This window comes from Vicugna pacos, unplaced genomic scaffold (assembly GCF_048564905.1).
Source record: "Vicugna pacos unplaced genomic scaffold, VicPac4 scaffold_21, whole genome shotgun sequence".
Classification (NCBI taxonomy): domain Eukaryota; kingdom Metazoa; phylum Chordata; class Mammalia; order Artiodactyla; family Camelidae; genus Vicugna; species Vicugna pacos.
This window is the reverse complement of record NW_027328742.1, coordinates 7,189,384-7,206,995: the sequence shown is the minus strand read 5'-3', so window position 1 is coordinate 7,206,995 and position 17,612 is coordinate 7,189,384. Positions and strand designations below refer to the sequence as shown.

The 17,612-nt window shown below is 51.6% G+C and overlaps 1 protein-coding gene and 1 long non-coding RNA gene across 3 annotated transcripts in view; both read left to right on the top strand.

The window, feature by feature from the left end:
* The window catches only part of LOC140694313 (uncharacterized), a 317,389-nt gene that overhangs the window by 184,430 nt on the left and 115,347 nt on the right, over window positions 1–17,612 (top strand). The window lies entirely within an intron of this gene.
* On the top strand, window positions 11,692–16,540 carry LOC140694303 (uncharacterized). 2 transcript variants are annotated; one of them, XM_072957604.1, is made up of 4 exons: window positions 11,692–11,766; window positions 12,154–12,207; window positions 12,482–12,678; window positions 15,941–16,540. In XM_072957604.1, the coding sequence occupies exons 1-4, from the start codon at window positions 11,745–11,747 to the stop codon at window positions 16,268–16,270; spliced, it is 603 nt and encodes a 200-aa protein (XP_072813705.1). In that variant the 5' UTR covers window positions 11,692–11,744; the 3' UTR covers window positions 16,271–16,540. The 2 variants fall into 2 exon arrangements, 1 of the variants encoding a protein (XP_072813705.1); XR_012070031.1 differs by lacking the exons at window positions 11,692–11,766; window positions 12,154–12,207 and adding an exon at window positions 14,446–14,554 and having other exon boundaries at window positions 12,479–12,678; window positions 15,941–16,053.

The following is a 17,612-nucleotide window of genomic DNA, read 5'->3' as shown; positions in this document are numbered from 1 at the left end:
ACTGCTGGGTATTTAGTGGGCCTTAGAAGAGCAGCTGGTATTTTCATGGACAAATATTTGCTCTTTTGGGAAGAGTTGAGTGCAAAGGGATGTAGGGTATGCCTTTTCTGTTGTCCTGGAACTGGTGACTAGGATGCAAACTTAAGTCAAAGCAGTTTTTAGAGAGAGCCGCAAAATATCTTACCCAAAGATCACTGTTCCCCAACAAAGGCAACACCACCTGGCGGGTGGGGTCCTGGTCCCTCTTTCTGGAGGTTGGGCTTTGCACCCTCCAGCTGGGACAGAGCCCGAAACAGCTCTGAACACGCTCCAACAGGCTTTCCCAGCACAAACTGCCTTTATTTTGAATCTGGCTGAAGGAAGCAGCTGAGAAATCTGGGTAAATCTTCCTGGGTGTAACCATGCCTTTTGTGCTGAATGAAAGAGCGGCTCTCCACATGCTTACATCTTAGAACTGAATGTGTGTCGAAGCCTTCATGCATGTAGCATGTTGGGAACAGCGTTTCATGGTGAGGGGAACTATATAACTTACATGTGTATGGGGAAGCCCTCACTCCAACAGGCTTTTCCTGCACAAACTGCCTTTATTTCGAAATTGGCTCTTGCTGAGAAATCTTGGTAAGTGTTCTTAGGTGTAGCCATGCCCATTATGCTGGATGAAAGAGCGGCTCTACACTTGTTCACATCTCAGAAGTGAATGTGTGTTGAAGCCGTCATTCATGTAGCGTGTTGGGAACACAGAATTTCGTGGTGAGAACTATGTAAATTACATGTCTATGATGAAGAACTCGCTAGAACCGGGTATTCCAGCGCATACTGCCTTTATTTCGAAACTGGCTTCTCAGAAGCCTGTGGTCTCCACTGCAGGTCTGTCTCCAAACCCAGGGCCAGCATGGTGACTCTGCTCCCCCTGTCTATTCTGGAAGGTCTAGGTGTCCTCCATGGCCCTTCCACCATTGTTTTTTTGGGAAAACTCCGCAGATGGAATGGGCCTGAGAACAGGAGAGCTGGATGCCAGAAGCCACAGCCCAGTGTGTGGCTCCTGGGAGGGGCATCTCCTCTCCGTGGGCTCTGATCTAACCTCCCCTCTCCCCCACCCCCACCCCTCTCCTCCTGCATTTCCTGATTGATCCCTGGATAATGGTCCATACCAGGAATGACCTGGGAGAGATTTTATGAGTCTTTAAGTGGAAAAAAAAGAAAGAAATCTTTAGACAAGTTACTGAAAGTAACTTCCAGCTTTACCGGGAAAGTCCTCATTCCAATGTTTAAGGCTAGTTGACAGGGTGTCAAATTGCTTAACCACTCACATCTGAGCAAGTGCTACCTCTCTCTCCAGCTCCCCGCAGCATCCACCTGTGGCAACTTGGCCAAAAGAAGGCAAGAAAGCTCTTTCCCCTGGCCAGCACCAGCGTGGCTTTGGAGTCAGTGGAGGCTGAGAGAAAGGGCCCCGCCCTGAGGTTTGGGGGGCCTCCAGCCACAGCCAGAGGAGTGGGGGTTTTCAGAGTGGCCCAGCAGGGAAACCAGGCAAGGCCACCTGGCCCAAGTCTTCCCTGCCCAGAGAGCCCCATGAACTGCTTTGGGCCACACTCCCCGTTTGGACCCCCTGCAAAAAGGTACCACGGGAGCCACACCTGAGAAGGCAGAAGGACAGCCCTTTAGCCTGGGGTCCCTGCAGGTGTGTCCTGTGAGACCTGTGGCCACATAAGTTCCTTGTCTCTCCAGGTCACTGAAGGGACTGTGCTGGGCATCTTGGTGGTCAGGGACATGGGAACACCTCTAAACTCTGAAGAAGGACAGAGAGACTCTTCCTGGAGCAAGGATTCCAGGGAGCCACCTTGCCCAGAACTGGAGGACTGTGTCCTGAGTAGACCCCTGGGAGGCAATGTGGGGCTGTGGGGTCCTCTTCTGAGAAGGGAGCAGGTGAGTTTTCCGGGGGTGGGGTCCTGCTTTGTCCAGACATGTCCTTGTGTAAGACTCATTTACAAACACCTCCAAGTCCACCTAGGGGTGGCCCCAGAGGTGGGGATAGAGGAGGAGAGTGAAGGGTGCAGACTTAGGGCCCCCCGAGCCACCCAGGGAGCCAAGGGTCAGTGGGAACATCTTGGGAGTCTAGTGCAGGGGTGGAGGACGAGCACTAAGAACATGCCAAGTCATGCAATAAAGTGACCTGTGACCACGAGACACAGGTGGCCATACACCAAAAGAGGAAGATAGAAATTTAGACCCAGGATCTGAGAACCTTGAGAGGGGCTGGAGGGTCCCAGGAACCCTCAGGAACAGCTCTTCTAGGGGCACAGACATCCCAATACACACATTTCTCATGGAAGCTTTTTGGGGTGCAGAGTGAGTTACCAGGATCCTGAACTTAGTATGGAATCCCACCCCCTTGTTCATCACGGTTCCTGGCAATAAATTGCTGTCATTTGTCCCTGGACATGCACAGGGGAGCTGACTGCTGTGGGGGTCACTGCAGGACTAGAATCTTCTGGTGTGTGCTCTGTGACCACAGAAACCCAGGGGGATTTCTCAACGGGAGAACCTGGAGACCATGCCTGCAAGGACCACCCTCATGGGATGGCCAAGGAGCTCGTGGTACCCAGGTCACCAAGTGACGAAGTTGTGAGGTTGCCTGGGGTATCCTGGGGGCATGTAGATTTCTGTGGTCAGCACGTGGGCCCAGCACTGCGGGATGGTCTGCACAAAGAGGGGCCTGCCCTCCTGATGATGGCTCTTAACACCTGCAGGGAAACTGCTCTCAGGGCTCCTGGAGGTCCATATTGAGAGTGTCCTGCCAGCCTTGTGGGGTCACCTTCCCCTGATACAGAAGCAGACCTCTCTCCCTTGAGGCCCAGGGGACACCTGGCTCAGGTCCCACCTGTGTGCCCTGGACACGCAGAGCCCCAGAGCTCTGGCACAGCCTGGGGTGTGGTCGTGTCCGGGCAAGAAAGGCCCTGGGAAGGGGCTCATTCAAGGGCAGAGGCCACTCTGCAGGGATGCTGGACCTTGCAGCAATGCACTGCTTCAGTACTCCCTTGGGTTGGGTTTCCAAGCTGTGGGATGGAAGGGCCTCTCCTTCCTGCGGTGCAGTCGGGGGAACTAGATCCATCGTCAAGGTCAGCCCTGAAAATGGAGGCTACGCTACCTCCATTCCTGGAAAGAAAATCAGTCCCCTCCAGTCCAGGTGATTCAGAAAGTCATTCAGCAATGTTCGGGGCCCCCACTTTAGGCTTTGAATTAGAGCTGAGCGGCTTAGGAGGCCAGATCCCTGTCCGTGGCTCCAGGAGCAGGCTTTCTGCTGGGGGACAGGATCCTCACAAACACCTGTGTCTTTGTGGGACACTCCCCTCTGACAAGCTGGGAGGCAGGGTGCGGTTGTGGGAAATCGTGTTTACATGAGCAGAGGGCCACCATGTGGTGGCGGCACAGGAGACTGTGAGAATGAGTCCCACAGCCTTTCTGGAATCAAAAAACTGGCAAATGTGAAAAAGTGCATAATTTGTTTTATTGAACAGGCTGCTTATGTACGTTTGGAGGACCAGGTTCAAGGACTCAGCATCCCTCCAGGACAATAGCCTCAAGAGAAGAACAGACAGAGCAGGAGGAGATCTGGGGTTTCTCCCAGGAATGAGGTGGAACAGGGATTTCTGCAGATTTGCAAGGAGTCCCCGACCACTGAGCATGGGGTTACAGCCCCACGAGACCCCTGTCATGTTTGGCTTGGGCTCTGGCTCTGGCCTGCTCATGTATTCTTCCAGCAGAGTTCCAGAAACTCAGAGGGTGGACTTAGAGGGGCTGCGTTTGGAACCTAGTGAGGAGGTGGAGGGTCCTTTATATTGAGTCCCTTCATCCTAATCACCGTAGCTGAAGCCCAACACCCCCCAGTCCCCCATGGTTGCCGTGGAGGGAGAACAAGCCTGGCAGGCGACCTAGGGGTCCCACAACTGTGTCCTTCCCTTGTCTTCATTCCCTTTCACCCCGGAAGGTGTGATTGTCTCGTGTCATGGTGGCCTCCACAATGTCCCTCCCAGTAATCTCTCTTCTCCATCAGGTGGGGTTCCCAACCCCGCTCAGCCTTCTCTGCATGGATGCTGAAGGACCAGGCCCACCTGAAGTTCTGAGCTTGAGCAGTAAGGTGGAAACAAAGAAACCAATGGAAACAAAGAAGCAAGTGATTGTGGCAAAGCTCCCCACCACAGAGAAGCTGCCCTGAGTGGAAGGGAGAGTGTGGGCATGCCCGTTTGTTTCCTGTCTCCCAGTGCTCTTAGCTTTCTTATTGCCTACCTGCATGGTTACAACAAAATGATCTGCAAAACTGAAAATATTTACTCTCTCGCTTTTACAGAAAAGGCTGGCCAGCCTCTGGTCCGGTACCAGGCAAGAGATTGGAGTTCCTTTCCAGTTTGGAAACATCTTGGCAGGCCCAGGTTTGCAAAGGTCTTTAAGAATAGTTACGGAGTTTTGCTTTTAAACTTTTTTACGGCTGTATATACTTGTGAGATGTGGTTGTGATGTATAATTCTGAGCCGGGATTTTCTCAAACTGTTTCTCACTTCTTATACCAGACATTCCTAAATTCCAAGTGGAACTGCATATTAAGGAAGCCATGGAATTTAGCAAAAGGATACAGATCTCATTTCCTTTTAAGCATCGATGTACCTCCATCATGGCAGTATTTGTTATGTGTTATTGATAGGGGAACTAAGTAGTAAACAGATTAATAGAAAATAGGGGATTTTATGTACACAGGTTCATCTTTTCAACGTTGTTTGTAATATTTGCAGTTTAAGATGACCATTCCTGAGAAACAGGCAGCCTCTTAGAATGAAATAGCATTTCCTCTGAAATATAATTAATTTTTATTTTGTAGACAGCAGGAAGGGTAATAACACATCACACATTTGGGGACGTCAAAGAGAAAATGTAACTTTCTGGGAGCTCACTCCCCCGCCTCCCCCTGCCCTTTTTACTGTCCCATTCTCCCTGGAAGGCTCTTTCTTATCTTCTGCTCATGGCTCCAGTAACTCTTTCTTCCTCCTTGTTCCTCAGCTGGTAACGTTAGTTTTATACTTTGAACAAGCAAACAAGCCAACAGAAGAGAAATTTCACAAGCAACTCCCAGCACATGCGCTCACCTTCTGATGTCTGTGACCTCACTCTCGGTGCCCCACTGCTTATTAAAATTGGCATCGAAAGCCAGTTCCTCCAAAAGTCCCCGAGGCCCCATCCCTCCCATCTTCTCTGGGTTGTCACTCCCAAAACCATCCTCTCTTTCACTGCCTCATCTATTTTGTTGTCCTGCTAGTTGGCACCATCAGTATATAAACGTCCATCCTCTTAAACAAACAGCACTCCTTGACCCTAATTCACCCCCACCAATTGCCACCCTGTGTCTTTGCAGCAAATCTTTAAGGAGTTGTTTAAACTCACTGTCTGCATCTTCTCTTGAGCCATCCCCTTTTACACCCACTCTGGCTTTTCGCCTGATCCCTCGCTCTATGGAAACTGCCCTGTCAAGGCCATCAGTGACCCCATGTTGCTAAATAGAGTGGTCAATTTTGACTCCTCATCATGCTTGGCCCCTCGGCAGCATTTGACCCAGCTCTTCCATCCCTCCTACCCGTGTTCCTGCTTCATTCAACCTCCAGCCCATTGCTCTGTCTGTTTCTGCTTTTGGCCTGCTGGCTGGTCCTTTGCCAATGTCTCCTGTTTTTTCCAAACATATACTGTGGGTGTTCCCCAGGGTGGGTTCCTGGGCCTCTCCTCTCTCTCTCTGCTATTCCTTTGGTGGAAGCAACCCAGCCTTGGAAATTGGCATGCCATCAATTTCTCGATTTCTCCAAAATTCCCTGATTTCCCCTTTCCATCTGAGCCTTTATCCCTGAGACTCACATCACATTCTTTTCCTTTCATTCATCTTGCTTTCTCATTCATACATATGTTCTACTATGTAATTACTTTTCCAAATTTTGAATCAGTACATATATATCATGTAAAATGCTCAAATATGTATTATTTCCACTAAGATGCTAACTCTACCTTAGAACATTTCTGCACTTCTGTATTTATGTGAATAAAGCGAATAGTATTTCTACAAGCCTCATAGTTAAACACTGTGTTAGTTTGGGGCTATTATGTAACATGAAATAATGGTACATCAACATAGTCGTTTTTCATTTATTTTTATGTAACACCGAGATGAGGTTTTTGCCCTGAAGACTGGTTTTATTGAAATTTTACCTACGTTACGGACAGTCAGTTTATGTGAAAGCCCTCGTTTCTCCCCTTTTTTGATATATGTTCCATTTGGCTATATATAACATATACCTTGGCATGAAACAAAATTCCCAAATCATTCACATAATACAATTAATATGTTTAAATTATATTTTTTAAATGTTAAAAAGAAAAAGAAAACAGATTCCTCTACCTATTAGGCACTTCTGTGGCAATATGTAATACACCCCTTAACCATGACATTAAAGAACTGAGCTGATACCAGCCCCTTTCCACCTGCTCAGCCCCACCTTTTCCCATCCCCTTTCCCATCCGGAGAGGACATCCCTCCCATTGTCCAGGCCCAGATGTTGGAACCATGTCCTTTCTCTCTCTTTCTTTTACACTCACAGACAGCAAATCCAGCTTGTTAGAAAATTCTGGATATTCTGTCTTAATTAAATACCTGCTCTCTGCTCCCTGCCCTCCTAAGAGCCACCTTCAGCCCTTCCTGGATACCAATAGCCTCCTGTTTTCATCTTTGCTTTCCTACAATCTCTCATCCACACAGAGTCAGAGGGAGCCTGTAAAAACATACATTGGGGTGGTGGGTGTAGCTCAGTGGTAGGCCGCATGCTTAGCATGCTTGAGATCCTGGGTTCAATCACCAGCACATTCATTAAAATAAATAAATTACCTCCCCCCAAAAGACACAAACACAAAAGCATAAGTTGGACTACATCACCCCTCCCCTCAAAACTCACTAAACGGGTCACCATGTCATTAGGAGCCAAAGTCGTCACAAAGGCCTCAGGACCCGGCGTGTTCTGCCTCTCCGCCCACACTCTCCCCCTCACTCTGGGGGCCTCTGGCTCCGGCTCTTCCTTCTTCCTCCGGATCTATTCTGCTTCAAGTTCATTACTCCGTGAGATCTGCCAGGATCGCCTTATTCCCTCCTGCCTGCCTCCCACCCCACCGCCATCACCCGAGTTTGCTCATATCACTCTTTTTTAAAAATTTTTCCAAACTCTTGCTACCCCAACATGCTGCCTGTTTCCTCTGCTAAAATTCTGAGCCCCCAGTGATGGGGAGTCATGTCTATTTTGTTGACTGATAAAGCCCGAGAGCCTTGGGAACGGTCTAGTTAGGAGATTCCCGTACGTAGTAGGAGCTTATACAAATTTGCTGAATGAATGTAGGTGCCCTGGTCCAATCCGATGGAGCACTTCTGTGACGTGCTCAAAGAATAACTCTCCTTTCCACCTGAGAGCGGGTGACAACTTCCTTGGTGATTAAAGGCAAGAATTTTTTGCTTTATGCTGTTAACCTTAGGCGGGGAGACTGGGGAATCTTCATATATATTTTTAAATTTGGTTCACTCTGCAGTTGGTCTTTGGTCTCTGTATAATTTTGAGAAACTCTTTATGAGTGATCATTCTTTGATCAGATTGAACAGGTTCCAGGGGGAAGGACCAAGCCTGTCCCATCAGCCTTCCTATGTGTCATGTCCTGGGACCCAGTGGATGCTCAGCATGTAAGTGAACCGACAGGAGTGAGTGAAGAGATGGGAGCATCTCATTATTGTGGCGGCTCTCTGTCCAATGCCTTGAGATTTGGGGAAGGGTTTACGAGTGCAGAAGGGAGAGGTCAGGTCCTCTGTGCTTTTCCTGAGTGCCCTGGCCTTACCCATTCCCCCAGCCCCCTCTGGGCAGCCAAGCCAAGGAGCTGGGCCACCAGGGGTTGTGCTGATCAATAAATCCACCTTCACCCCAAGTCCGGGGGTAGGTACACATGGTTGTAGACACCGGAGTCAGGTCCTTGGAGGAATTCCTCACTGAACTATGTTTTGGACCTTTTATTTTTCTCTAGAACCTCCAGCTGAAGAAGATTGTCTTAGACACATGAAAGTTGAGGACACCTTCTGTCCCCTCGCAACCCAGGTGGGGCTGGGAGTCTGCTGTTTCTATAGCCGGTGGGCTCGAGTTGATTTGGGCATCCCTGTGCCTGAATTCCTGCAGTACACTCGGTGGTAAGGATGGGGGTGCCTGGCAGGGAGGGAAGCGGGTCGGGAGACTGTACAGCTGGGCTGATGTTAACCTGGGGTGAGCGGGAGCCTGCTGATGCATGGCATCTCGGGGCAGGGAACTCTCCACACTCAAGAGGGGTTCCCACTCCTGCAGGGGCCCTTTGATCAGGGTGCTGGGCTGTCAGAGGACCACAGGGGTCCCAGTGAGGATTAGGGTGCCTTCAGGCAATGGGAAGTGTGGGGTCCAGCGGCAATTGAATTAACTGTGCACCCAAACCCAGCCCCCACCTCTTTCAGCCTGTTTCCTAATCTGCAAAACTGGAATGTTTTTAAACATCTCACGGGGTCGTTGATGGGCTGGGACAGACTGGACAGTCAGGAGCTGGAATTCCTCTGTCCCCTGATTGTTTGCCTTCTTTCTGACTCTTTGCTCTCACAAGCTCAGTCTATCTGTCTCTCGCTCTTTCACTTCTAACTTTCTCTCATGCTCTGGTTTCATTTGATTTCCAACCACCGCCCCTCCCCTCCGCCAATCCCCAGATGAGTGAACTTGATTTCTATGTGTCAGTTCCAAATTCCCAGGAAAGATGCTCTGTCACCCTCTGGATCTGTTGTCCAACCCATGAGTTGTGGCCAGAGGAGCGAGTCCCTCTGGGACCAGCAGATAGTCTCTGCCCAGCCCCCAGCCACCACTGTGGGAGCACATAGCTCTCCGTGGAGGAAGTACTGGCTGTGACCTTGTGTCACTAAGTGTGAATTTATGTCTTCTCTTGAACCACCTTCATCCTCCTAAACAAAGATGAAAATTAAACACTCCCGGGATTTGTGTCATGGAACACTCAGGGTGGGGGCTAATGGGGCTGGAATTTCTGCTGTATTTAAGGGGCTACAGTGAATCCCCAACGAGAGCCTGCAAAGGGAACAGCACCGGCCCCACCCGGCACTTAGGGCGCTGAGTCTGCGTGACGTTGAGCCAGGCTTCTGACCACAGCTCAGGGGTCTGTTCTGACCAGTTAGCCTTTGAAACCAACCAGCTTTGGATTCCTCAATCCCACCCTGAGGTTTTACCTGAACCATCAGCTTCTGTATCTCTGAAGACAGATGCTGAGGGCCCTTCACGTAAGCCGTTCGCACAGCCCTGTTCAAGCCTTTGTGCTGCACGGTCTGCCCGGCGAGCTGACCGAGGTTGGTATTTTACTGATGTTAGAAGTAGTCTGGTTTCCCGATGTACTGTTTCACTGAACAAGCAACAGAAGCCACTTCTCGCTGATAAAAGCAGAAAAGGGACATAATGAAAAGATACTCGGAGGGTGTGTGGAGTGGCCAGGACCGGAGCCAACCAAGGAGCTGTAGGAGGTGTTAGGGAGCCCCAGGCACCAGGCTGGGAGGGGTGCTACCGGGCCCTCTGCCACCCCAGAAGGGACCCCCCTCCACCCGACCCTCCACCTCACTCACTGCAGGTTCATGTCCCGGCAGGGCCAGGTCACACTGAAGCCACCAGCACACACCTCAGTGGGGCAGCTGGCCCCGTGTGAGCTGCGGGCGTGCCTGGTGTGGGGAGAGGCCCAGTTAGAGGAAGGCGGTTCCCCTACTGTTCCGAGTTAAGGTGCAAGTCAGTGCCCGTCACTCAGGAGAGCCAGGCTGGACGGACCTCATTGTGGTGACTAGGCTGTCTGAGTTCACTTATTACTTTCTATGTTTGAAGGCCCTGGAGGGAGAAAAAGTGAAGGTTCTAGTACTTATTTTGTGTTTCCCACGTACCAGGTGTGGTAAGCAAGCCACTTCAGACAAGGCCCAGAGCAACCACGTAAATAGGCCACGGAGCAAGTCGTGCAGTCAGGCCTCTGTGGTCCCGAAACCCGTGTCCCCATCGGCTCCATAGTTACCAGTGGAAACTAGGTGGATTTATGAGACTGTGTGCTCCTGTGGGGGCTGGGATATGTGTGTTTAAGTCCACATCTTCAGAAACTCGGCTAGAACCACAGCCACTGATTGCACAGTGGCAGAGGAAGGGAGGATTCCAGCCTCTGGTCCAGCTCGTGTGCAGCTCAGAAGTTCTTCCTCCTGTCCTGAAAATAACACCAGATCTGAGGGAGCTGCAAACCCACTGCTCTTCTTAGATCCCAGAAAACTGAGGGGGAAAGATGCTCCCAACCCAGAGAGGTTGCAAAGGGAACAGCGGGCAGGCTTGGAGAGACACAGCTCCCAAGGCAGAACCTGCTTTTGTAAGAACCCTGGGGGCAGGTAGATTTAACAGGTCCCTGAGGCCAGCAGGAGGCTCAGTGTGGGGAAATCAGAGTGTGACAACTCCAGGGGGCCAGTCAGAGGGGCCCCATGCTCTTTTACATGTATTTTACATCCAGGACCGTGTCCTGTTCTCAGAATGAAGGTCAGAGGATAACTCCTCATTCTTCCTGCCTGGAAAGGAGAAAATAACTGTATTGAAATACACCCAGAACATTCCGTTTCATTGGGGGAAGTTGTTTTTTGTTTGTTTGTTTTTTTAATGAGAAATAATTTTACCAGAGCCTAACCAACCTGGGAGAAGGGAAATCCCTTCTGTGTCACCCAAATTGGGGTGGGGGGAAAGAGACACACTTGTGGAGGTCACAGCTCAGGGCACAGGCTCAATAAGAACTAATCACAGGACTGCAGATGCCCTGCTCTGTCCCGCTCCCCCAACACCTTACCTCCATGTCAGTAGGGCCCGTGTGTAATAACAGGAGTAAAACTAAAAGAAGTAAATGTCTCAGGAGTGTCTAGGGAAAACCCAAAGACAGCGGGGAGATGAAAACAAGGACACACAGGCTGTTTTAGCCTCTCACACCAATAGCTGTAGCAAACTACACACAGCCCAGCCCCAGCAGATAAACAGACAACCTCACAGAAGAAATTATTTATTTTGGTTCTCTTACCCAGTGCATTCCATGGTGCATCCTCGCCTAGAATTGAGTGGAAGCAAGTCCATCTCAGAAGGGACATAACTGAAGAGGGATGGCTTCCCAGACTCTGAGGAGCAGAGAGAGCACCAGCCTGGGTTAGAGAAACGTGAGGGGTGGGGTAGGGTGTGGGCTGCCTTCTTCCCCAAATAAGGAACCTTCCTGAGGCCAGCACAGTAGGAGGGAGGGCCATGGGGTGGAAGCAGCCAGGCTTCATCCTGAGAACTGATGGGATGCCTCAAAGGGACAATTCAGGTGCCCAAACTGGGCCCTGAGTGTGGGAGCCAGTCGGTCTGACTCAGAGCCCAGGACTGAGTTGGGCGCACAGCAGGCCGGTCTTACTTGGCCGGATCCATTTCACTTCTCCGAAGCCCTGTGTAAAACATGAAGCGTGGACTGCCTGGTGAGCACAGCTCTGCCCTCAAGACCGGTTTCAACTCCTCTCTTCCCAGAGAACAGCATCTCTGAACCCATCCTGGGTGACCTCACAGAGATCACCCTAGTGGCCCAGGCTAGTGACCGGGAACATGTACCTTCCTGCAGGCAACCCCTGACGTCCACTGATGCATCATGTACTGGCAAAGAGTGAGTCCCTGTGCATTGGTCTAACAGCAGAGACTCTGCCAAAGGCCCAAGAGGTGGTGTGTGGGACATGCAGGGGTGCAGGAGTGTAAGCAGTGCAAAAGTGTAACTGGTGACAGGGCTGCAGGGGCTGTGGAGGGTGCAGGCATTTCAGGGGATGTGGGGGTGGAGGGATGCAGAATTGCAGAGTGTAGCAGGGGTTCAGAGGTGCAGGGAGTGTAGGGATGCAGGGAGGTGCTCAGGGACGTGGCCAGGATTAGAAGGCAAGTGCATATCCTTGCAGTCAGCCTGACCCCGGGAGGCTATTGCAATGCTTTGGGGCGGCGGCGGCGGCGGTGGCGGTTGGGAGGCTGCCCGGGCAAGCCGGTCGATTTCTTCTCTTCCCTGCAGCCTGGCCTGGGGTGGGGCTTGGCCGCCGGAGATTCGCCAGATGTTGGACTCCAGGTAAGCCTGCTCCTGGGAGGTGGGGCGGTTAGGTCAGCGGGCGGCGGCAGCCGCAGAGGGGCGGAGCGGGGCTACCCCTGGCGAACGGGTGGAATAGCTGCCATTTCCCGGCTGCTGGGCCTGGGAGCGGCCTCTGCTTCCCCAGGTCGCCGGACACTCCTGTCCCACTCAGCTTGCTGAGTGCGGAGTGGGGGCGGGGCCGTTAAGGTGCGGGGCCCACGGGGGGAGGGGGGCTGCCGCGGGGGAGCCGGTCAATTCGCTCCGCTCTCCCCAGCGGCGGAGCGAGGGGCGGCTTCTGCTGCCCTAGAGGCGGGACGCGGTTCTCCAGATGAGCTTGCTCCTGGGAGGCGGCGGCGGAGGCGGCAGGGGCAGGGGATGTGTTCCAGGGAGCTGCTCCATTTCTTCTCTCCCCCGTGGCCTGGCTTGGGGGCGACCTCTGCCGCCGGAGATTTGCCTGAGGTCCGACTCCAGGTGAGCTTGCTCCTGGGAGATGGGTGCGGTGCGGTCAGGGGGCTGGTAAGGTGGTGGCTGCGGGCATAGGGAGGCTGCCCCGGAGGATCTTGTGGATTAGCTCCATGTCTGCACCGCGTGGCCTGAAGGCGGCCTCTGCTGCTCCAGGTCCCGGGACACCCCTGTCCCACTTTGCCTGCTGGGGGCGGGAGGCAGGGTAGTCAGGGTGCAGGGGTGGCGGTGGTCGGCGGCCTGCAGCGGGGGAGCGGCCCATTTGCTCCCATCTTCCCCGCGTCTTGCCCTGGGGGCTGTCGCTGTTGCCCTGTGTTACGAGACCCGTGTATCCTAGTCGGCCTGACCCCGGGAGTTGGACTTGGTACTTTGGGGGTGGTGGCAGCAGCGGCAGGTTTTCCCATGGAGCTTGTCCATTTGCTCCCACTTCCCCTCATGGTTTGCCCTGGGGACGGTCCCTGTTGTCCCAAGTTCGCCGGACGTCCATCTCCAGGTCAGCCTGCTCCCTAGAGGAGGCCACTGTGAGGTCATGGGCAAGAGTGGTGGCTGCTGCGGGGGTAGGGGCTGCCTTGGGGAGCTGGTGGATTGGCTCCCGTCTTCCCGATGGCTTGGTGTGGGAGTGGCCTCTCCTGCCCCAGATCACCAGACGCACCTGTCCCAATCAGCCTGCTGGGGGAGGGGCGCCCTGGGCGGTGACTTTAAGGTGAGGGGGTGGCGATGGCGGAGGTAGAAGACCTGCAGCGCAGGGCCTGTCAATTTGCTCTCGTCTTCCCCACGACCAATCCTGGGGGCGTCCTCTGCTGCCCAAGAAGCCGGATGCCCGTCTCCAGGTCAGCTTGCTCCTGGGAGACGGGCCCGATGAGGTCGAGGGGCAGAAGCAGTTGCGACGGCCTGCTGCCCCGCCTAATGGGGCCACTTCTTCTCCTCTCCCCTGACCTGGCCTGGGGACGTCCTCTCCGGCGCAAGATTCGCCTGACACCGCACACCCGGTCTGATTGCTCCTGGGAGGTGGGCGCAGTGAGATCAGGAGGTGGAGAGGACGGGGGCTGCCCCTGGACAGCTGGAGGATAAGCACCAATCTCTCTGGAGGCCTGACGTGGGGGCGGCCTCTGCTGCCCCTCGTTCCCAGGTCACACTTCTTCGGGTCATATTTCCCCGGGGTTGCAGTAGGGTGCGGGGGCCGCGGGGTGTTGGCGAGGGTATGGAGCCTGCTGCTTGGGAGCAGGGGGTTTAGCTCCCATCTTTTCCGCAGCTTGGCCTGAGGGCAGCCTCTCTTGCTCCAGGTCGCAAAGCAGTTTCCCTGACAGCTTAGCCACCAGAGGTGGGCAGGATGGGCTGAGAGCACTGAGGCAGCCGCCAAGGCAGCGACGGAGGGGGCTGTCCCTGGTCAGCTGATCAATTAGTTCCCATCTCAACATTTGTTGCCCCAGTTTCGCAGAACGCCCTTGTCCGTTTATTCTTCTCCAGGGAGGTGGACGCAGTGCATGCAGCCCGAGGTCTGGGCTCTCCCTTGGGAGGGGCAGAAATCTCTTGTTCTCCTTTGTCTTTATTCTTCAGCGAAGTGGTTACTGGACGCAATTCTTAATTCTGAGAAAGTGTATCCTGTGTTACGGAAGAGCTGCTGGACAGTGAGTTTTCTGGGTGGATTTTCATATCAGCTGATGTCCCAGGCAGGCAGGAAAGCTATTACTCAGAGCTTCTTAGTCTGGGGTTGGTGATGGCCCCGCCATCCTCACCATGCTTTTTAAAAATATGTTACTCCCCTCTTTTTCCTAGGTGACATTTTAGGTTATTGGGTCTCAGATTGCTGGCACACTCATCCCTGTTCTCAAACATTTTTAAACTTGGGTGAAGTGATAAGTAGGGGAAGATGATTTACTGAAAGGTAAGACTACTTAAATTCGCATTAAAGCTACATTCTGTCAATCTTTCTCAAATGATTTTTCTCTGATTCTAAATCCACGACCTAGTGAATGTTGTACTCCTGTGTAAATCATTGATCTTCACATCACATTTCTTGAGTGGTCAACGAGATTTGTTAATTAGATTATTCCTGAAAGGAAAAGTTCAGGCTTTTCAGAATTCCTTGTCTGATGTCACCCAGGCAGTCACAGTAGAAGACAGAGCTGATATAAAAATCCCTCAGCTGCCTGAACTGCAAAGCTTCTGGGATTACTGTTCCCTGAAATGCAGGTGACTCTTGATGATAATCTGGGGGATGGTTTATATGATCAGATTCTTCCAGTCCTATAAATGGGTTCCGTGGCCCCAGCCCTGGGAGAACTGGTCATAGGGGCCATATCGTGAGGGGTGGGATGGGAAGACAATGTGTAAGAGCTGGAATCACTGAGATTCCACACTCGCTAAACACAGACTCCAGAGCCTAATTGTTGTCAGGTTCTGTTCTGGATTTGAGAGTGTGTTCATACATGATTCTTGCCCTTCTGGAGTCACTGCCTGGATGGAAGTAACCTTTACATAGATCTGTGGAGGATGACATTTAAGTAGATGGGCTGTTATGGTTCTCAGTGTGCCCAGGCTTGCTCTTCCAGGCACTCGTGGGACTAACGAGAGTCATGTTATTCACTCATTCACTGATTTATTACCCTTGAATTGATCACTCTTCTGAAAGTAGGTATCAGGAAGCTGAGTTTTGTCCCCTGTCCTATCACTGATTGTATCTGTCAGTCGGGCGCCCTGCGTATGCATTGTGAAATGGTGGTATTTCGTGCCCAATGGGGCAGCACTGTCAGTTCTGAGAATCAGGGGAGACACGTGGGTAGGACAGCACCCTGACACACATGGCACCCCCCACCCCGTGAGACAGAATTGTCGATGCTCAGGTGACCCGATGTGGACCACGGTGCTAAACCTGAGCATGTTTAGTGATCCTGGTGGCTATGAAAATACAGACTACCAGTCTCTACCTCTGGAGACTCTGAGGGTGTGCACCCCAGAATACTGCATTTTAAGAAGCACTTTAACGAATCCTGATGAAGAGATCTGAGTGTCCCACGGAGAAACACTGGTGTACGAGACACCAATATTGAGGATTCTCAGGGAACGATGTCTTTTCAGGTTGGTCCAAGGGCCCTCACTTTAGACTTTTGCCTTAGGTTTAATTGTATGTGTTCAGAAGTGATGTCTTTCACTTCCAGTGCATGTCAGTATGCTCTGTGCAGGGATTTACTCTCAGCAGATGGCAAAAACTGATTCTTCAGGTCACCGAGCTAAAGTGTGAACGATATTTTATTTTTGGTTTTCTTTATAGCAATGCAGAGTCTCCCGAGAAGAGATTCAGACTGAACAGCTTTGTGTCAGACTTTGGAAGATGGCTGCTGCCCAAGGTGTTCTCTGGCAGTGCAATCACGAATCTAGGTCCCTCTTCCACTGCTACATCAATGGAGTGGACCACTTGGACAAGGCCAAAGCTGGTATCCCTACCATAGCCCTTTACAGTGATATTCCGCTCCAGGAAGCCATCAGAAGCAGTAGGTGGCCAGAGGAGGAGCCGAACAGACTCATGAAATGTGACATCCCCAGCTTTATCAACACGGACCTGAACTCTTCCTTTGTGGAAAATGATTTCCTGATTTTGTAACTACCGATTGTTCTAGAAAATAAGCCAGTTGCCCAGAACTCACACAAAGACTTGAATTGAGAAACGTGCTTTGTCAGGTATCTTTCTGAAGATGTGAAGTCTGTCTTTGTATGGCAGGAAGTCCCCTTTCACAAAACTGAATGTGTTTGTGTCTGAGAGAGGGAAATGGAGACAGAAAGACGAAGAAGCAGAAGAGAGCCCCCTCAGAAGAGAGCTAGTTAAGGTGAGTTTTTGTGCCTTTAAAAAACATTTGGGGTTTTAGGGGGAACAAAGTATTTACACTGTCTTATTCTCCTCGTTGGAAACCTTGGCCCCGTCGTCAGAGTCAGCGGCCTTGAACGGGGGTTTCACGCTGCGTTTCATCTGGCGCTGCCACTTCCACGCTCTGCCTTTAGCACGTTGCTTTGCCTGTCAGGGTTGCCACCCTTTTAACTGTAAGGTGAGGAGTCTGGAGTGGATGATCCACCCCAACTCTGCTGTTTTGCAAATTTCTGATTTCGTATTCAGATGAGGCTGGGATACACCTAGAGCAGTATAAACCAGGCCCTACCTCCTGCCTATTGCTGGGGCATCCCTCAGGCCTGTGCCTTCTACTTAATCCTTTACTGAGCCCAGCTTTTGTCAGGAGCCCAAGTGCCTACCGGGATGGCAGGGGACTTGTCTTTCGTGGTCACGGTGGCCAAGAATTCTATTGGTTGTTCTGAAACAACTCTTCCGAGATCCTCCACCCACCCCTGCTCAAACCTAATGACAGCCCTACGGTTCCTTTCCTAGGAGGAGGATCAATCCATGGTGCATTTTATGACAATCCTGTCCCCAGGAATGCACGGAAGTTTATCAGCTGAGTGAGGGGAGGTGCCTCTGTGTCCCTGTATCTCTGTCTGCTCACAGTTCGCGGCCACCGGCTACTGAACAAGAAAAGTGCTATTCACCATGTTGTGTGTTTTCCAAATGTGTAGGTGATGGTCTTGTGGCTCGTGCGTGGGCTTTGATTTGGGATGGTGAAGGGCTTATAAATACCTCATCAACATGTATTCGAGGTGGCCTGTTGCCACACAGATTTGATTCATGAAGGCATCAAGCCTGCACACTGGTTTGGAAACAACTTGGTTTTGATCATTCACACTGCATGCATGACTCGCTGCTAATCTCTGGGTGTTTTTTTCATTTCAGATTTATTCACCCCGTGTCTTGCTTAAGCTGAAAAATACATTTATTTCACCAGAATATCCTCTGATTCTTTGTTTACACACATCCAGTTTTTTTAATTCCTTTAAAAATGATTCTGTGTTTATAATGCCTCCTAATTTCTATCATCTCTGTGTTGCCAGTGGCCTGAGAC